General features: G+C 40.6%; 1 protein-coding gene across 1 annotated transcript in view; it reads left to right on the plus strand.

The window, feature by feature from the left end:
• The window catches only part of LOC122644266 (guanine nucleotide exchange factor SPIKE 1), a 164,774-nt gene that overhangs the window by 7,232 nt on the left and 140,699 nt on the right, over positions 1-16,843 (plus strand). The window contains exons 3-9 of the mRNA XM_043837907.1: positions 6,100-6,262; positions 6,748-6,836; positions 7,019-7,131; positions 14,155-14,210; positions 14,349-14,446; positions 14,602-14,739; positions 15,352-15,666. Coding sequence (XP_043693842.1) covers positions 6,100-6,262; positions 6,748-6,836; positions 7,019-7,131; positions 14,155-14,210; positions 14,349-14,446; positions 14,602-14,739; positions 15,352-15,666 — 972 coding nt within the window. The remainder of the gene's footprint in view (positions 1-6,099; positions 6,263-6,747; positions 6,837-7,018; positions 7,132-14,154; positions 14,211-14,348; positions 14,447-14,601; positions 14,740-15,351; positions 15,667-16,843) is intronic.

The following is a 16,843-nucleotide window of genomic DNA, read 5'->3' on the forward strand; positions in this document are numbered from 1 at the left end:
CGTTTTCAGCCTACTACTATTGCCGACATTACTGCCTATCTGATGCAGATTCATCAGCAAAATACGCTTGTTTTATTAGGAATAAGTCTAGGGTTGGGTTCTATACGTGTTGGGCCTTTCATCCCAAGGGTTTTCTATGTAATAGGCTACTTTAATGAGCCTAAACTAGGGGTACATAGGTTGCATACGGGATTAGCCCAATACTTAGTTTATTTTATGTTTTTTAATTGAACCGGTTCAAATTGGTTGCATCCAATTGGTTTAATTTAAGTGATCATGTGACTTGGTTAAGTGGTCATGTGATCTAAGTTGGGCTGGATTAGGACTCGTTAAGTCCAGCCATGTTTTGAGTCTATTTCCTTTAGTATTCTAGTTTCCTAGTTAGTTTAAGTTACCTAATAGGTTAGGGATAGGGTTAGGACATTCCTTTTTAGTGTCTAAGTCTATTTTTGAGTCTTCTATATAAGTTTGTAAGGGAGGCCAACATTAGATACGAATTTGATTAATAAAAATTAGCTTTATGCTTGCTGCCATTGCTGCTGCTCTTTGTGAGTGTATATCCTTGTTGATCTCAAGGTGGTAAAGGGTAGGTGGACTTCTACGACTCCTTGCATTGTGAAGATCGGGAGGCTCTTTCAAATCATCAAGCTGCTGCCATTGTCCTGCAATACAGTGAGTTTGAACCTGTTTTCTTATTTTAAACTTTCTTCTATCATCCTTCTTCCCTTAGACCTAATCCACAGTCCCCTCCATCCATCAAACCCTCATCTCCATTAAACCTGCAACTCCTACTTCAACTAGGACTCCCTTATAACTACAGATCTGGCCATCAATTTCGAACCATACTTCCAGCCTATATCCCCCACACCTCTCCCTACACTCGACCTTAAACCCAGTCCATAATCCCCACTATATTCCCTCCATTCCTCCACTCCATTAAACCCAAACCCTGCAACTCAATTCTGTCTAGAATTGCAGAATTTTAAAACCTTCCCAAATCCAATTATTTTTATCCCATAATAACCCCCTAGACCTACATATTAAAGCCATATAAGACCCATTCCCAAATTCCCATCTTAAACCCTAGAATTAACCTAAATCCTAGTGCTGTCCATTCGAACCAGCAACCCCTTTTGCGATTGATTCTGTTGTCTGGCTCCTAGTAGGTCTCCTACCTACCTAGGACTACATTACGATGGCTGGTACATGCATCTTGAACATAAGAGAACGAGACATCTCCAGGAGATGACGATTCTTGCGCTCAGCAACCCCATTCTGGGCTGGTGTATCAACATAGCTGGTTTGATGGATAATGCCCAAGTCCACAAGATAAGTTTGAAAGGATCCCTCCATATATTCCTTCCCCATTATCAGTACGAAGAATCTGAATCCGAGCATCATACTGTGTTTTCACCAATTCATGGAAACGCTTAAAACAGTCAAAGACCTCACTCTTTTGACGCATGAAGTATATCATGGTAAGGCGAGAATGGCAATCAATAGAAGAAACAAACTAGCGGTGACCAGAGACTGATACACAACGGACAGGGCCTCATACATCGGAATGAATTAAAGAGAAAGGAACTAAACTTTTATTGCCCAAACTGGGATAACTGGTTCTAGTTTGCTTTGCAAAAAGGCAAGCATCAGAAAAAACTGGTTCGGGTTACATCTAGAAAATAACGTGGGAAAAACAGTAGACAAAGTGCCCAACGGAGGATGTCCCAACCGTTGGTGCCATGAATGTAACTCGGTCAAATCAGCAGTAAAGGAGTCCATGTGATGAGCCTGAGTAGAAAGAACAGGAGAAGAACCACTATCCAAAAAGTAGAGACCACCACGCACCTTACCATTGCCATTCGTTGCCCCCATCACCATGTCCTTAAAAATGCAGTTAGAGGGAAAAAATGTTACCTTGCAATTTAAAGCTTGGTTAATACTACAAATGGAAAGGAGATTAGTAGGCAAAGATGGAACATGTAATGCAGAAGATAAAGATAAATTAGAAACTTGAACAACTTCCTTCCTAGTAATAGGAGAAAAGGAACCATATGCAATGCGAACGTTTTCCTCACCACGAATGAGAGTACTGAGAAAATTGGCTGGGAGAACCAGTCATATGATCCGTAGCATCCGAATCGATTATCCAAGGAATGGATACCATGAGGCACTAGGATTATCAAGATAAATACTTGAATGGGCAGACTGAGACTCAAGATCAACTAGTAGAGAGGCAGTTGGTGCAGCAGATGGAGTGGAAAGCCGGGTCATCATGTGGTGCAACATAGAGAGCTGCTCCTGGAGAAACGTTGATTTTTTAGGATCCTCAGTAGTAGTTTCAGTGTGATGTGCAAGAGGTGGATTACCACGACCATGTCCACTAGCAGGATCTCCAAGATCACTACCATTTTCGGGACGCTCATGAAGTTTCCAACAATGGTCTTTGGTATGTCACTCCTTACCACAATAGTCACACTTAAGAATATCCTTCACAATCTGGCTGTGATCTCCAGATCGATTGGAAGACCCCCTCCATAGGATTGAGAACTAGAAAATAATGCCGACCTCTCTTGGGAAATCGGCTGTAATATGGCAACGCACCGACTCTCCTCAGACTGGACCAAAGAATAAGCTTGGGCTAAAGTGGGAAACGGATCACTATTTAGGACATGAGCCCTAATCTTATCAAATTCAATATTCAGGCCGGCAAGGAACTAATAGACACAAAGCTTGTCTTTCCTTTTCTTAAAGCCAGAAGCATCACCAGGGCAAAGAGGATGATATCTTCATAAAAATCAAGTTCCTGCCACATACCTCGTAGTTCAGAATAATACTGGGAGATGGTTATCTCTTTCTGTTTGGTGCCACTGATTTTCTGTCGCAGTTCATATACCTGGGCAGCATTCCCAACCTGGGAATAAGTTTCCTTGGCAGCCTGCCTGATCTGGGAAGCAGTATCAAGTAAAAGGTATCCCCGAGCGATAAGGGGTTGCATCGAATTTAGTAGAAAGACCATCTCAAAGGAGTTGTTAGAACTCCACTTCCATTGAGCAGAATCGGCAGTTGTAGGCTTCTCCAACTCTCTCGTGGGATATTTAAAATAGCCATGGGAATCAATCAAAGGGAAGCAAGACTTCAACCACATCAAATAATTACTCCCATTAGGTTTAATAGCGCAAACAAGAATGGTAGGAAATTCATGACGGTTGTTCCCTCCATCCAAAACAGGAGATATGGTTGAAGTCGTTGACGTATCCGTTCCCTCCATCTGGAACGAATAATTTCAGAAGCAACTGCACGAACAAAGGCACCAGAAGAAATCACCAAAGCATGCCACAAGGAAAAGATGTAGCATGAACAACCAAAAAATCAGATCTGAGAATAAGCCATCAGATCGAGTTTAAACCATAGGGATCAAACAAAAAGGAGCCCTTGGTGGGAGAGAAAAATCACCACCAAAGGTGAGAAGGGCTCACGGTTCCAAGAGAGGAACTGCGATAGAAAGAGAGGCAAGAGGCGGAAGGCAAAAGGCAAAAGGTGGCTGTGCTGCTGGAGGTGCTAGGAGAAGGCGGAAAGTGGTGGTGGTGATGCTTTTCGGCGGCAAGAGGTGGAGGCGGTAAGTTGTGGAGGCGCTGTGTGGAGGCGGAAAGAGAGAGAGGAAGGAGAAGGAGAGGCGGCGGTGCTCAGAGTATGGCGGGAGGAGAGAGAGAGAGAAAAGGACTAGGTCATGGTGAGGATTACAAGGTGGATCTCAGCTTTGATACCATGTTGGGATTTGGGAAATTATGACTTGTGTCAATAATGACACTAACCCCTTTATTTATAATAGTATGAAGTAGGGTTACAGTAAGGGTACAATAGAATGACCAAAAAGACTAAACTACCCCTGCACCCATTTTTACAATAGAATCGAAAGTGAGGATCTGAAGTTCACTGTAGGAGGAGATAGTTGGATTTGGAGCTGCAAAGTACAGATCAATGAAGAAGTTCATTAGAACAGAGTATTGCCATCTCTGGGATCAACTTAATTTGTCTCTATCCGATCTGTCTTCAGTTGGTAATGAGACATGGACCATTTGGGTCACCCTAGGGTCCCATCTCGAAGACCCCGCCTTTAGTTGGCGATACCTTACCTTATTTTTCTTTACTTTAAATTCTGTGACATCTACCTCAAGAATCATAGAAAATTTTCTGTTCTTCATGTTTGGTGAATGATATCTTAGTTAGCTGTGACTCTGTTTGTTGAGACTCGATTAAAGTGTAGTAGTTTTTCTATATACATGGAAATGCTTATTTGGTTGTAATTTCTGTATGATTATGGTACCTTTTGTTACTTGTAACTGAGTACTCTATAGTCTGTTGTTGGAGAGAAGATTTGGTTGACTGTGAACTCCATTTGGTTAGGGTATCCAGCGAGCTCCCATTGTGTACTCATAGACAATGTTTGAAGTCAGTGGACCAATGGACTCCTCATCTGGGACAAGTAATGTTAATCCCAACTTGTTTGCTCTGGGGAGCACAAACACCCATATATCTATTGTCAAGTTAGATAACACCAATTAACTAGACTAGGCTAACTCTCTAAAATTATCTTTGAAAAGCCATGTAAAGTTGGGAGAAATCTTGGCTCCAAGTCCTGGTGATGCAATGTACCAGATATGGGAGATGGAGAACTCAAACTGTGATGACTTGGCTTATCGTTTCCATGAAACGTGAAACTGGTAGACGGTTGATAAGGAAATTCACAGCTAAAGAGGTCTGAGATACGGTTAGTAAGACATTTGACCGAGTAGGTAACTCGGCCAATGTCTATCATCTCCTCCAAAAGTTTATCGTATGTGGCAGGGTGACATGACAATTTTGAAGTTTTATAAGACTATGATTGGTCTTTGGGAGGCCATTATAGAGAACCCTAGTTGTCTAATCCTAAGGATGAGGCCAAGGTCTACAAAATCCTTGAGAAGGAATTTATGTTGATCCTTCATTGAGGCTTGAGCTCAGAGTACAAATGTAATGCCCCAGACCCACATCACTAGCATGATATTGTCCGCTTTGGCACATGGACCTCACGATTTTAAAAGGCCTCATACGAGGGTGGGGTTGCTTGAGGTTATCAATTGTCCTAGAACTTTCTCCCTAGGCGATGTGGAACTAAGTTTGCACTCCCTCAATGATCTCCCAGGCTGGCTGGTATTATGCTGTCTCTTGGGTGTCACAACAAATCTTGGGTAAGGTCCCTCTCTCCAACTTGGATGAAGTGTGTAGAGACTTACAAATGAAGAAAGCCAACGGGTTGCTATGGAAACGACACCTCACTTGAGAAATCAATCCTCACCTCTACACCATAGAAGGGTTGGCGTGGTAGAGGAAGAGGCCGAGGTGGTGGCCACAGAGATGATAGTGACAAAAGTCGCATCACATGGTCACATCACAAATGGTGAGGGGATTCTTCCTTCCCCACTGGTGAAGGAAAACTTTCACCATATCTGTATTGAAATGCTATCTCAAAGCTACCTCTTTTGACAAATTCTCTATGAAAGTAATTGCGAAATGTCACTCAATAACCTTGTCTAACAGATGTTGAGATCCGAGGTTGACTAACCATTTTATTTGTTTCGAAAGATGTGGAAGAAAGCTTCTATGTGGTCCACTAATGATCTTCTATCACCGAAAAACAATATGAAAAAGGCACTAGATCCTCATGTATTTACATCTTAACCGCTGATATGCTTTTTTCCATTTCTTATTAAGGGCATTAGCAAATCCTTAACAGGGGAAAGTGTTTGTCTTAAGAAGGAGGATGAATCCCAACTAAAGATGTCTCTATATCCTATATTATTATAAGCTAAAATTTATGAACTAAAATTTCTGCTGGACTGTATTGTGGTGCCAGCATATTTCTTTGTTGGGGATCAGTTTCTGAAGCTTATAACCCTCTTATTTTTGTATTGTATCAACACATGGCTGTGCCTTACCTGTATCACTTCTCCCTGCATATAGACTTCGGTGATGACATCATTCTAATTGAGTTACCATTTTGCAAGAAAACAACAATGATTTTCTAAAATGCTAACTTTTTTATTTGTTTTCTGTTGTCAGCTAAATGAAGAATTGGACCAGTGGCCTCATTTAAATGAACTGGTTCAATGCTATAAAGCTGATTGGGTAAAGGATGAAAACAAGTACGGGCACTATGAAAGTATTGCACCTATCTCTTTTCAAAGTCAGATATTTGAAGGGCCTGATACTGACATGGAAACAGGTGAGGAAGGCACTAGGATTAATGTTGTTGGGAGTACTTTACTCATATACATTCATCCAAAGAAAAGGCTTAAACTGATTTTGAAAAAGGTCCTTGTTGTGTGGCTCATGGCCCCTTTATAATATTCTCACATGAGTATTACCCAAGGTTTCCTGAGCATGGTTCAAAATTTCATTTGAAGTAACAGAAATTTTGCAAAGTATTTTGGTTTCAACCGAAATAGGAACGAAGTCACTATCAAAATTGCAGTGTCATAGTGGACTGAAATTTCACCGAAATATTTCTTTTTCGACAAAAATCAAAATGGGTTCAAAATCTGAAATTTTAAACCTTGTTCCCGAGTACTAGTTGTGGTCAACTCTAGACCTTTCTTTGTATGGACAGGGAGTTGCAATCATTGATGTTTGCTATCAGAACATGGAAACTATATCAACCTCTTGTCACATATGCCTAAGATTTTCTTTATTCATTTGATTTGGCTGTAGAAATGCGTCTTGCCAGCATAAGGCATTCCAAGGTTGAAGATGCTATTGATGATGACATCCCGAGTACCTCAGGAAGACAATCATCGGAGGTTGGCTCATTTGACATATCATTCTCTAAAGTTATGGATGTTGCGCCAATAGAAATCTCTTGTGCCATCTGGCTTATATTCATTTTCAATTCTTAACTTTGTATTGTGATATTTTCCACCTCCATTTTGCATCAAATCACTTGAATTTTTCCTTACTTTTCAATGTTGAAATGTTTTTGCAGCACTTTGGTGAATCTCCATTATATGCATACGAACCAGCTTTTGAATGGGAAAATGAGAGGTCATTGATCTTTGGTCAAAGGACTCCTGAAATACATCCACAACAGTATAGCAGGTTTAATAAACTGTGCTCAATTTTTTGTTTGCTTTCCCCCATCTCTTTCCTTTGGTAATGAATTTTTTATTCATCCAAAAAAAAATAAAAAAACGCCCGTCCTCAATTGCACCTTATCCCAAGTGCTTGGGGTCTGCTACATGAATCCTGGTCTGCCATTTTATTATAATCTGGGGATGCATATATGCCTTAGCATTGAGATGGTTGAAACAAAGAAAGCCTAACAGAGTCAGTTTGACAGTGACGATGCCTTTGACCATTTACTATAAAATAGATTCTCTCTTTGATGAATACAATCCTGCAAACACAATAGGTCCTCTTGTAATCAATATTTTAGGAACAAAGGATCTCTAATATCTTGAGGAAATTTAAGTTGATTCCACACATTATTATAACTGACAGTTTTACTTTCTGATGAGTTTTTTGAGGAAATTCCTATGTAATATTAATTGTTAAGAGAATTTATTGTCTTTGTCACTGTGTTTGTGAACATCAACTCCTTGTTCCTCACTGTCTGTTTTAAGCTAGTAAGAATGGTCAAATAAGTATAAAGATTAAGTTTTGATGCTCACCTAAATCCAACCTGTTATTGTGTTTTGGGTACTGTTCATTTGAACAGGAACTCGTACTGATCAAGTGAACAGTAAATTTCTTTTATTTATATTTTTTTGTTTTGTTGGACACTTGGACTATTCTGCCCCTATGTAATGTGTTGCCCTATTATTATATATTGAATTGAAGTGGGGAGTCTGTGACTCCCTAGAGTAGCTGCAACACTTTTCTTCTTCTGCTCCCTCTTTTATTCTTTACATTGTATCGGAGCAAGATCCTACTTATTACTACACATTCACGAAGGATTTATTGTTCGTCTCTTTTCTTTGATCTCAATTGATATTGATTGAATCAATATATTCAGGTTTGCGCTTCGCAAGGTTTTCAGCTTGAAGGGTTGCAGCACCCGATGCTGCCATGTGGTTTCTTGTAGAGGCTAGTTCATGATCAAACGAAAGAACTAGGTCTCTCTTTTGGTGGTTCTGGATTTTGCATTGGTTCAGGTCTCTTTTAGTGCTGTTTTCAGAATCGAGTATATCGAGTTTTGGTTGTTGTGGTATTTGCTTTCTGAATCGATTGGTAAGTGTTTAATTATCATTTTGTGGGATCCCTTTTCAGTTGGGTCGATTTTCTTTGAGATATCCCTTTTTTTTAGGGATCGATTTTCTGTGGGATTCCCTTTTCAGTTTGGGATCGATTTTCTCTGGGATCCCTTTTTCAGTTGGGATTGTTTTTCTTTGGTTTGATAACTGATTCAAAGAACACTGTGATTGAGGTGGTGTCTTCATCTTCTCATCGGATCACTGAGAAAAAATTAGAAGGAGCTTCTATTTTCAGCAATGGAAGAAAATTGTTCAGTTGGTATTGACAGGCCGTGATCAATCTGATAAAAAACAAAACTCGCTACTGATGTGTCGTGGGACATTGTTGATGCACGGGTTTTGGGACAGATGTTAAACTCTACGGAGAACCAGATTGTTGATCTGATAAAGCACATCGACACTGTGAAAGAGTTGTGGGATTATTTGAATGTTTTGTATTCTAAAAAAATTATTTATCTCGGATTTATGAGTTGTCTCAGGAGTTCTATCGGGTTGATGGACATGGTCGTCCTTTGTCCCATTACCTTGCTGATTTTAAGAGGATGTATGAAGAGTTGAATTCACTACTTCCTATTAGTTCTGATGTGTCTTGGATGCAGAACCAGCGGGAGCAACTCGCGGTTATGGGTTTCTTGGGTGGGTAGTCTTGGTAAGGAATATGACTCTGTTCGTTCCATTATTTGGTGGTGATAAGGTGGCTTCTCTTGTAGACACTTTCTCATGGGTTCTCTGGGTAGCCTGTGAAAACTCTCACGATTCTACACCGGTTGATAGTTCAGCCCTTGCAACTTATACTCCTAACCGTGGGAATGGCAATGAACCTAGTAATGGTGGTACTGGTGGTCGTGGGAATGATAGTGGTTTTGGTAAAATTCCCAATCCTAGTACACAGGCTACTTCAGATAGTTTGGGTTCTGTGAATACATGTCACCATTATGGTCGACCGGGTCATTTCCAACAATTTTGTTGGAAACTTCATGTCAAACGATCTCAGCAGCAGTTTGCCAATTTAGTAACTAGTAATGAACTTGCTGCTTCACCGTCTTCATAGTGTAAGGGTAGGATGGTGAAATTTCTAAAATGAAGATTATGCAAGGTTTACTCAGTTTCAGGTCTCTCAGCCTTCCCAACCCTCCACTGCTACTTTTTTCTAGACAGGTTATGCCACTGGATGTTTCTCTTCTTCTCGTCTTTGGATCATTGATTCAGGTGCATCAGATCATATGTCCAGAGTTTTAAGTAATTTTTCTTCTTTTCAAACTTCCAATTCCAGTGTTACATTAGCTGATGGTTCTTTGGCAAAGGTTAATGGCACTGGAACTGTTCATCCCAACTTTCATGGTGGAAGACAGTGGTAGATCCAGTTAACAAATGTGGGAAACACATCTTGATTATAACATTCACAATGAAGTCCCATCTCAAAGAATCAAAGGTTTTGTGGATGCCAATCTTCATAAGGGCAGCAAGGGGGTGGTTCTTTCTCTCGAAGCCTTTGACAATTCGTTTGCAGAGGAGGATGTTATTTGAGATGCGTCTACCAGGGGTGAAAGCAGATTGGTTTTCACTGACTAGGGAGTCAACCATTAGCTTGAGCCTATTAACAAGGATTTTGGCAATGAAGTTGTGGAGCAGATTTCATAGGGAGATAGGCTTGAAGTCTACTATAGAGGAAACACCTTCTTTCTTCGGAATAAGAGATAAGAAAGTGTGGTTGACCTCTTTAATTTGTCTTGGGGTGAAAAAAACTCTGCAGAGCCTTAATAAGGTCCACCTTGATGATGTCCTAGGCAGAGGAGAAGAAACCCATATTGAATCCATCCGGACCAGAAGCTTTATTAGTCTTATGAGAGTGGATAGCGGAGAGGATCTCTTTCTTGTGGCGGGGAGGGGGGGCTTGGAGGGAACCAAGGCGGTAGAAGGGAAAGAACTTATTGAGCAAGTCATTAGGGATAGCTTTATAAGAGCAGGGAAGAAGGCTTGAATATCTTCATAAAGTGGTTGAAAGTCTTACCCTTGATATATTCCACCTTAAAGAGGTGGGAGCCGTCATTAGTAAAAAGCATGGAGGTAGAGTTGGCATTGGTCCTTACTTTCATGGACTTGTGGAAATACCCAGAGTTGGAATCTTCTAGCTCAAGCCACTTGATTCTGGATGCATTTCTGCTTTAAAAATCTCTTCTCTTGGGGGACTAAGGATTCAAAATCATCGGAGACGGATTTCTCTTCTCCCAAGAATAAGTTATGAACATTTGATTGGAGTTTCAGCTGGATATTTGAAAGTTTTGCACCACAATTTGAGACCAAAGAAGTGATGTTGCCAAAGCTTGAGGAGTTATAATATTTAAGAGCATCCTTCACATTCTTCAGCTTCTGGGCATAAGTGACAAGGGGGATTGAGTGAGCTTTAACCGGCTTTGCCTAGGCCTCTTGAACAATGCTGACGTAGTCGGCGTGAGAGGACCAAATATCAAAGGATTTGAATGGCTTTGTACTGAAGGAGATGTAGGGTTGAATATGGACAACAATGGGGTTATGGTTTGAGATGCCAGGCGAATCAAATATTGCATGAGGGGAGGGGTAGGAGGATAACGAGGCTTCATTCATCATCACCTTGTCGAGCTTGCAAGCTATTTTGGAGCCTCCATTTCTTCTATTACTCCTGGTGTATTTCAGCCCAATTCATCTCAAATCATTCATATCAATGTCCTTAAGGCAGTCATTGAAGGTCTCCACTTAGGCATCATCAAGGTGTTCTCCCAACTTTTCATGACCAAAGTGAACAACGTTAAAGTCAATAATTGAGGCCCATAGAAGGGATTCTACCTACAAAGTAATGGGACGAAGGTCTACCCGCGGAGAGGATCTCTCAATCAAGGTTTAAAGTATCGGTATTGAGTATCATATCGAAAAGGTTATTTTTAGAGATGTATCGTATCGTATCCGAGAGACGCAAGATATGGTAAAGTTATGTATGCAAATAATCAAGAAACGAATGGAAATGCTTAGGATATGCAAAATATAATTTCGAAGCATAAAACAAAATAAGTAAGAAGTAAAATATATCATGTATAAAAAAGGAGAACAAAGTACGACGAGATAAGTGTATGCAATTGCTTATATATAAAGATGAGGTTTCTTACATGTACTAATACTAAATTTGTATTAGCCTATTGGGTATTGTATCGATACCGCATTGATGCAGGGGAAGGCCGTCATCTGCAATGACTGGACGAGTAGAGTAGGCGTGAGTGGGGTGGCCGAAGACCTTGCATAGCTGGCAGTGGGGAGGTAAAGCACATCTCCTGCCGGAAAGAGTGCCCGTTGGCGTCGACAACGGTGATGGAGGCATGAAGAGCTTCCTTGGTTGAAACTTCCGCACAGATGTGGGTAAAGGCGAGTCGATCCATACTTTTGGTCTTCCGGTCGAAGAAAAGAGGCTTCCCTAGTACAGAGCCCATAGCGGGATATGGCTGAGGGTGGCACAGTGGAGTTGCATGAGACTGTCCCATAGCCGGAGAATGATGGGTTTCCAGCGAACATGCCAGGGCCCTCCTTCTAGAGCGCGTTGCTTGTCCGCTTCCTCTTAGAATTTGAAGATGAAGAACCCGTTGTCAAGGAGGTATGTTTCTAAGGACCCACAGATCTTCCATTGCATACCAAGAGAAAGTTTGACAATGTTGAAGGATGGACGACTGCCGATGAAGTGGCCAACCAGGGTGCTTTGCCACTTGTGAACTTCGCTATCAAGTAAGCTTTACGGGCAAAGGGCAACTTTGGAGTTATCGCCAATGGAAGGGGAGACATACCAAAGAGAGAGGCCCTTAGCAGCGTAAGAGCTCAACTGCCCGAAGAGGGAGCTCCAAGCCACTCCTCTCCTAGGAGGCGAATATGCATGGTTAAGGCCTTCTTGAGTTATTGAGCTGGGTCCAGAAGGGGGAACCACAAGAGGGATTGGGTAGCCCCGGAGAAGATGGCACCACCCCAAGGCTGCCAGCTGTGGCGGTGAAGTGGGGGCACTGTTGCTTTACAGGAATCTCAGGCAGAAGCTTTTCAGGAATGTCAGTCCTCTTCTGAAATTATTAGAACCTATGGATTCTGCCCATGTTATTGACATTATTTGGCCTGTTCTGCAAGTAAGTATCCCAAGTGCGATTCGGTTGAGCTTATCACTGTAACATCTTCTGAAATAATGCAGTAAAGGTATTTGAAAAAATTACAGGAGTTGGACAACTACTTTTAAATTGAAAATCAAGTCTTCAATTGGTGGATGGGGTATACTGTATGTTATTACTGAAAGCTAGGGAAGCCAGGTGTAGTAACCATGATAATAGGGGTGCATATCTAATTGTCAGGTTAACTAGATGGTCTGAGTTGTAATTTATCCTTCAAAATATTTTGGAATGATATATTTTATGGCAATTAGACATGAGCTTGGGTTCATAGTTGAACTGCTTGTTCAGCTGAAATCTCGGTCAACAAATGTAATAACAGATGAGCTTGCTAGGCAAGGTATAGGCTGGGGTGGCTGGGTCTTTGGGAACTCATTGCCATTGCCAGAATAGTGGGATTCTCCCTTTTCCATGTCTCGTAACTTGCTTTTATTGGGTTACAGTTCATTCAGGAGTTTGAGGCATGCAAGTATTTAAGTATTGGTATAGGGTATCATATCAGCTGTGTACATTATAACCTTCCCCAGACCCCGCAGTGGCGGGAGTCTCGTGCACTGGGTATACCCTTTATTATTATTATTATTATATGGTATTATATTGGAGGGGTGATTTTAAGAGACTTGTTGTATCGGAGAGAAGCAAGATATGCTAAAGATACACATGGAAATGGTCAAGAAATGCATGGATGTGCTTATGATACATATAAAATACCGTTTTGAAGCATATGACACCTTATTATGCAACATGTAAATATATATCAGGTTGATTCAAGGATGAGTTGTTTTTACCTAATCTAGTGATGCATAAAAAAAAAAAGATCTGCAACTGTACCTCTTTCTGGCCCATATCTGTTTCAATCCGTGATTTGAGCATTGTAAATCTTCAAAACTTGTTGAAATGGTGAAGATTAAGATTGTTTTTTTATGTTAGATGATTTCCTCCAACTCATATCAAAGAAATAAACAAGTTTCCAAGGCCTTTGGTTTCTCAGTTTCATTTCTCACTCATGGTTTCTATTTTGCAGGTTTAAAGGAAGCATATCAATTGTATCTTACCTTTATTGGACAGTATCAGTCCTGTATTGGACTGCCTTGGTCTCGTATCAGACCGTATCAGTCTGTATCGACCTGTATCGGTCAATGCAAATTTTTTTTAAAAGAAAAGTATCGTATCGTACCCACAGATGCTGATACGTATTGGCCAATATGATATGATACTTACCCATACTTAAAATCCTGGGGACTTCCTGTATGTATTTCTTTGTATTATGGTTTCAAGGATTGGAATAAGATTGGCTGGATTGACAATCTGGATTGGGATCGGCAGTTGCTGATCTATCTAGCCGATACTGGTTGGTATTAACTGACAACTGTGGAAATTGTTTAGAGATCAGCCGGATCGGCTGATCCAGATCGGGCTTGCTTTTATATATATATATATATATATATATATATATATATAGAGAGAGAGAGAGAGAGAGAGAGAGAGAGAGAGAGATGTAAATGTATTTAGTATTGGTTTTGTAACTAATACTATATTATGATTCGTAAAGTTTCCTTCCACTAAATTAGGGCTTACTATAGTGTCAGCTTTTATCTGTTGGGCATTCCTTAATGCTTCTCTTTCATTGCTCTCTTGATGTACTTTCCTTTTTTTCTTTGGCTTAGTTTTGTCTCTAAATGATCTTTTCTTGGTCTCAGTGGATTGAAGATCTCTGTGAGGGTTCTGTCCTTGTTGTTTCAAGCAGGACTGGTTGGTGAGTTTTGTTCCTTAAAATTATCATTTTATGGTGCATATTGGGTCTTCCTGTTAGGAGGAATATGTATTTGCATCCTTAGATTCAATGTTTAGATTTACTGTTTTAGGATCTAAATTGAGTCCATCTATCTTGTAGAGCCATTCTATGGTACAATTTGCTTGTACAATAGAGAGAGACGGGAGAAATTGTCAGAGGATTTCTACTTTCATGTGCTACCAAATGATATGCAGGATGTAAGATGTGAATTTAACTAACAGTGTTTTTTACTGGTTAAGCAACATTATTGCTTCTACATCTGTTCTTCGTATGGATCTCTGATCTTTTTATTCGTCCATCCCCCCAAGTAACATTAGAGGATTGCTTTAATTTTCTCTGTTTTCCTTTTCAGGGTAGACTTTCTTCTGAGCGACGCTGTATTTTCTCATTAGATGCTCCATCTGCATCAGTTTGCCTGATGATTCAATTAGAGAAGCCAGCTGCAGAAGAGGGTGGTGTCACTCCTTCTGTTTATTCACGCAGAGAACCAGTAAGTTAAACCTTTTTTTTTTGGGGGGGGGGGGGAAGAGGGGGGCTCAGCTATAAAGAAGTTTATTAGAAATAAAGTAGATAGACTAGAATGCAAGCACAAATCTCATATAAGCCCGGTGAAGGATGGTAGAAGCAAGAACACCAGTACATGCAGTGGCACTGTAGGCCAAATCTATAAGCTATCGTTTTCCTACCTGAAAACCTAGAAAAGGGGCATGAAGAAAAGCCTAAAGATATAAAATAAGGCACAAACCTGTCCTTCATATCAAATACTTAAAACTCTTGGTAGAAGATTCAAATAACGCCACTAAACATTACTGCGTGGGGCTAGAATTGTCCTAATAATACAAAAGCAAACAAAGGTGAAGGACTTAAAGCAGAAAACATGATGGTCTACTGACATGGCCTCTTCTGTCTCTTCTTCTCATTCAACCCAATTGATTTCTCTCCTTGGGGCCTTAACCTGCCATCATAATCCAAGAAACAATCTGACCATCAACATACTCAGATTTGAGTCTTGTTAAGTTAATATGATTTTTGCTAAAATCCTTTCCTTCTTATACTGGACGGTTTTCTCCTGTCTGATTCTGTCATTTCTTTACTGTTATAGGTGCACTTGACGGAGAGAGAGAAACAGAAACTTCAAGTGTGGTCTCGAATCATGCCTTACAGAGAGGCGTTTGCTTGGGCTATTGTTCCACTGTTTGATAATAGCATTGCTGCAGGCGCTGGTGGAGCTACTTCCCCCAGCAGTCCTCTTGCTGCTAGTATTTCTGGGTCAAGTTCCATAGAGAGTGTTGCTGAAGCTGTTGCAAAAATCCCATTAGATGGGAAGCTGGCTCAGTTTTCAAGGGGAAGCTCTGTGATAATTGAAGTATCAAACTTAAATAAGGTTAAAGAAAGTTATACTGAGGACTCACTTCAGGTATGTTAAAATCTTGTGTGTTCCTGTAGGTGCTGTTTTTTGGCTTTTCCTTATTTTTTATTTTTATCTTTATTCTTAAAAACTTCCATTGTGATTAATAAAGTCTCAGTTAAAGTTTCTAGTAAGTTGATTTAGTTCTGGTTTCTGATCATGATGGTCTGGCGCAATCTGTCACTGTTGTCTTTCTGCACCACTTTCTGAATGTTTACTCTAGATTAGTATCATAGAATAGGCTAGGCTTTTTGATTAGGATTATTACAGCAGGCTTCTGTGACTGAAATGAGACACCTAGGAGTCCATGGTTCTGCTAGCTTTTTTTTTTAATATATTTTTTTTGATACAACGAAGAAGAAATTTTATTGAAAGAAAAAAAATGCTAATAGTACAAGAAAAACAGCTGGAAACACCCCAGCATAGTTGTCATGGTGTCTAGGAAACCCAGGGCATTGGAGGGGGCCTGGACGCAAGGCAACACCAATGAGGCGCCTGGACGCCTTGACAACTATGCACCTCAGCCTAAGGCCAAGGTTTAGCCACAACAAAGAACAATGAGAAAGGAAAAAAAAATGGGGGGGGGGTAGCAACATGAAAGCTCCAATATCAAAAAGCCATAGTACCCCAAAACAAAGTCTGGGACTAGCTACACCCTGCTTAGCCAACCCATGTGTTAGTCTCCCTGGACCTCTACTCAAAAGGAAATATTTGCTTGAGAGGCCAAGCTATTAATGTATCTGACCAAGCACAAAAGTCTCATGGGCATACCGCTCCCTTTCCTCATGCAGAGTATGACGTTACCAACATGTGCTTGAACCATTCTTTTGGCAAACAGCTCTGTGTAAGCTGAATCACCTTCACATGTATACTTACCCAAAAGGGAAAGGGGGGGGGGGGAAGAAACACGTGTAGGACCCTGATAGGCTTTCATCGCCCTTCCTGACACTTAACCCCCCCCCCCCCCCTTAATAATTCTCCCACACACTGACGTCTAATACCCATCAAAGCTTATTATATGCAACTAATCTGCAACTCTAATTGATTTTATTTTAGTATCTAAATTGGTATCTGTATCTTTCTTTTTCCCGCTTTTCCTTACTGAGGTTTTAGTTTTGGAAAGAATTCTCAGTCCATCACCATCCTTTCGATTTGCTCATTTGGGTTGATTTAGGTGGCATTCAGA

The sequence above is a fragment of the Telopea speciosissima genome, chromosome 10 (assembly GCF_018873765.1).
Source record: "Telopea speciosissima isolate NSW1024214 ecotype Mountain lineage chromosome 10, Tspe_v1, whole genome shotgun sequence".
NCBI lineage: Eukaryota > Viridiplantae > Streptophyta > Magnoliopsida > Proteales > Proteaceae > Telopea > Telopea speciosissima.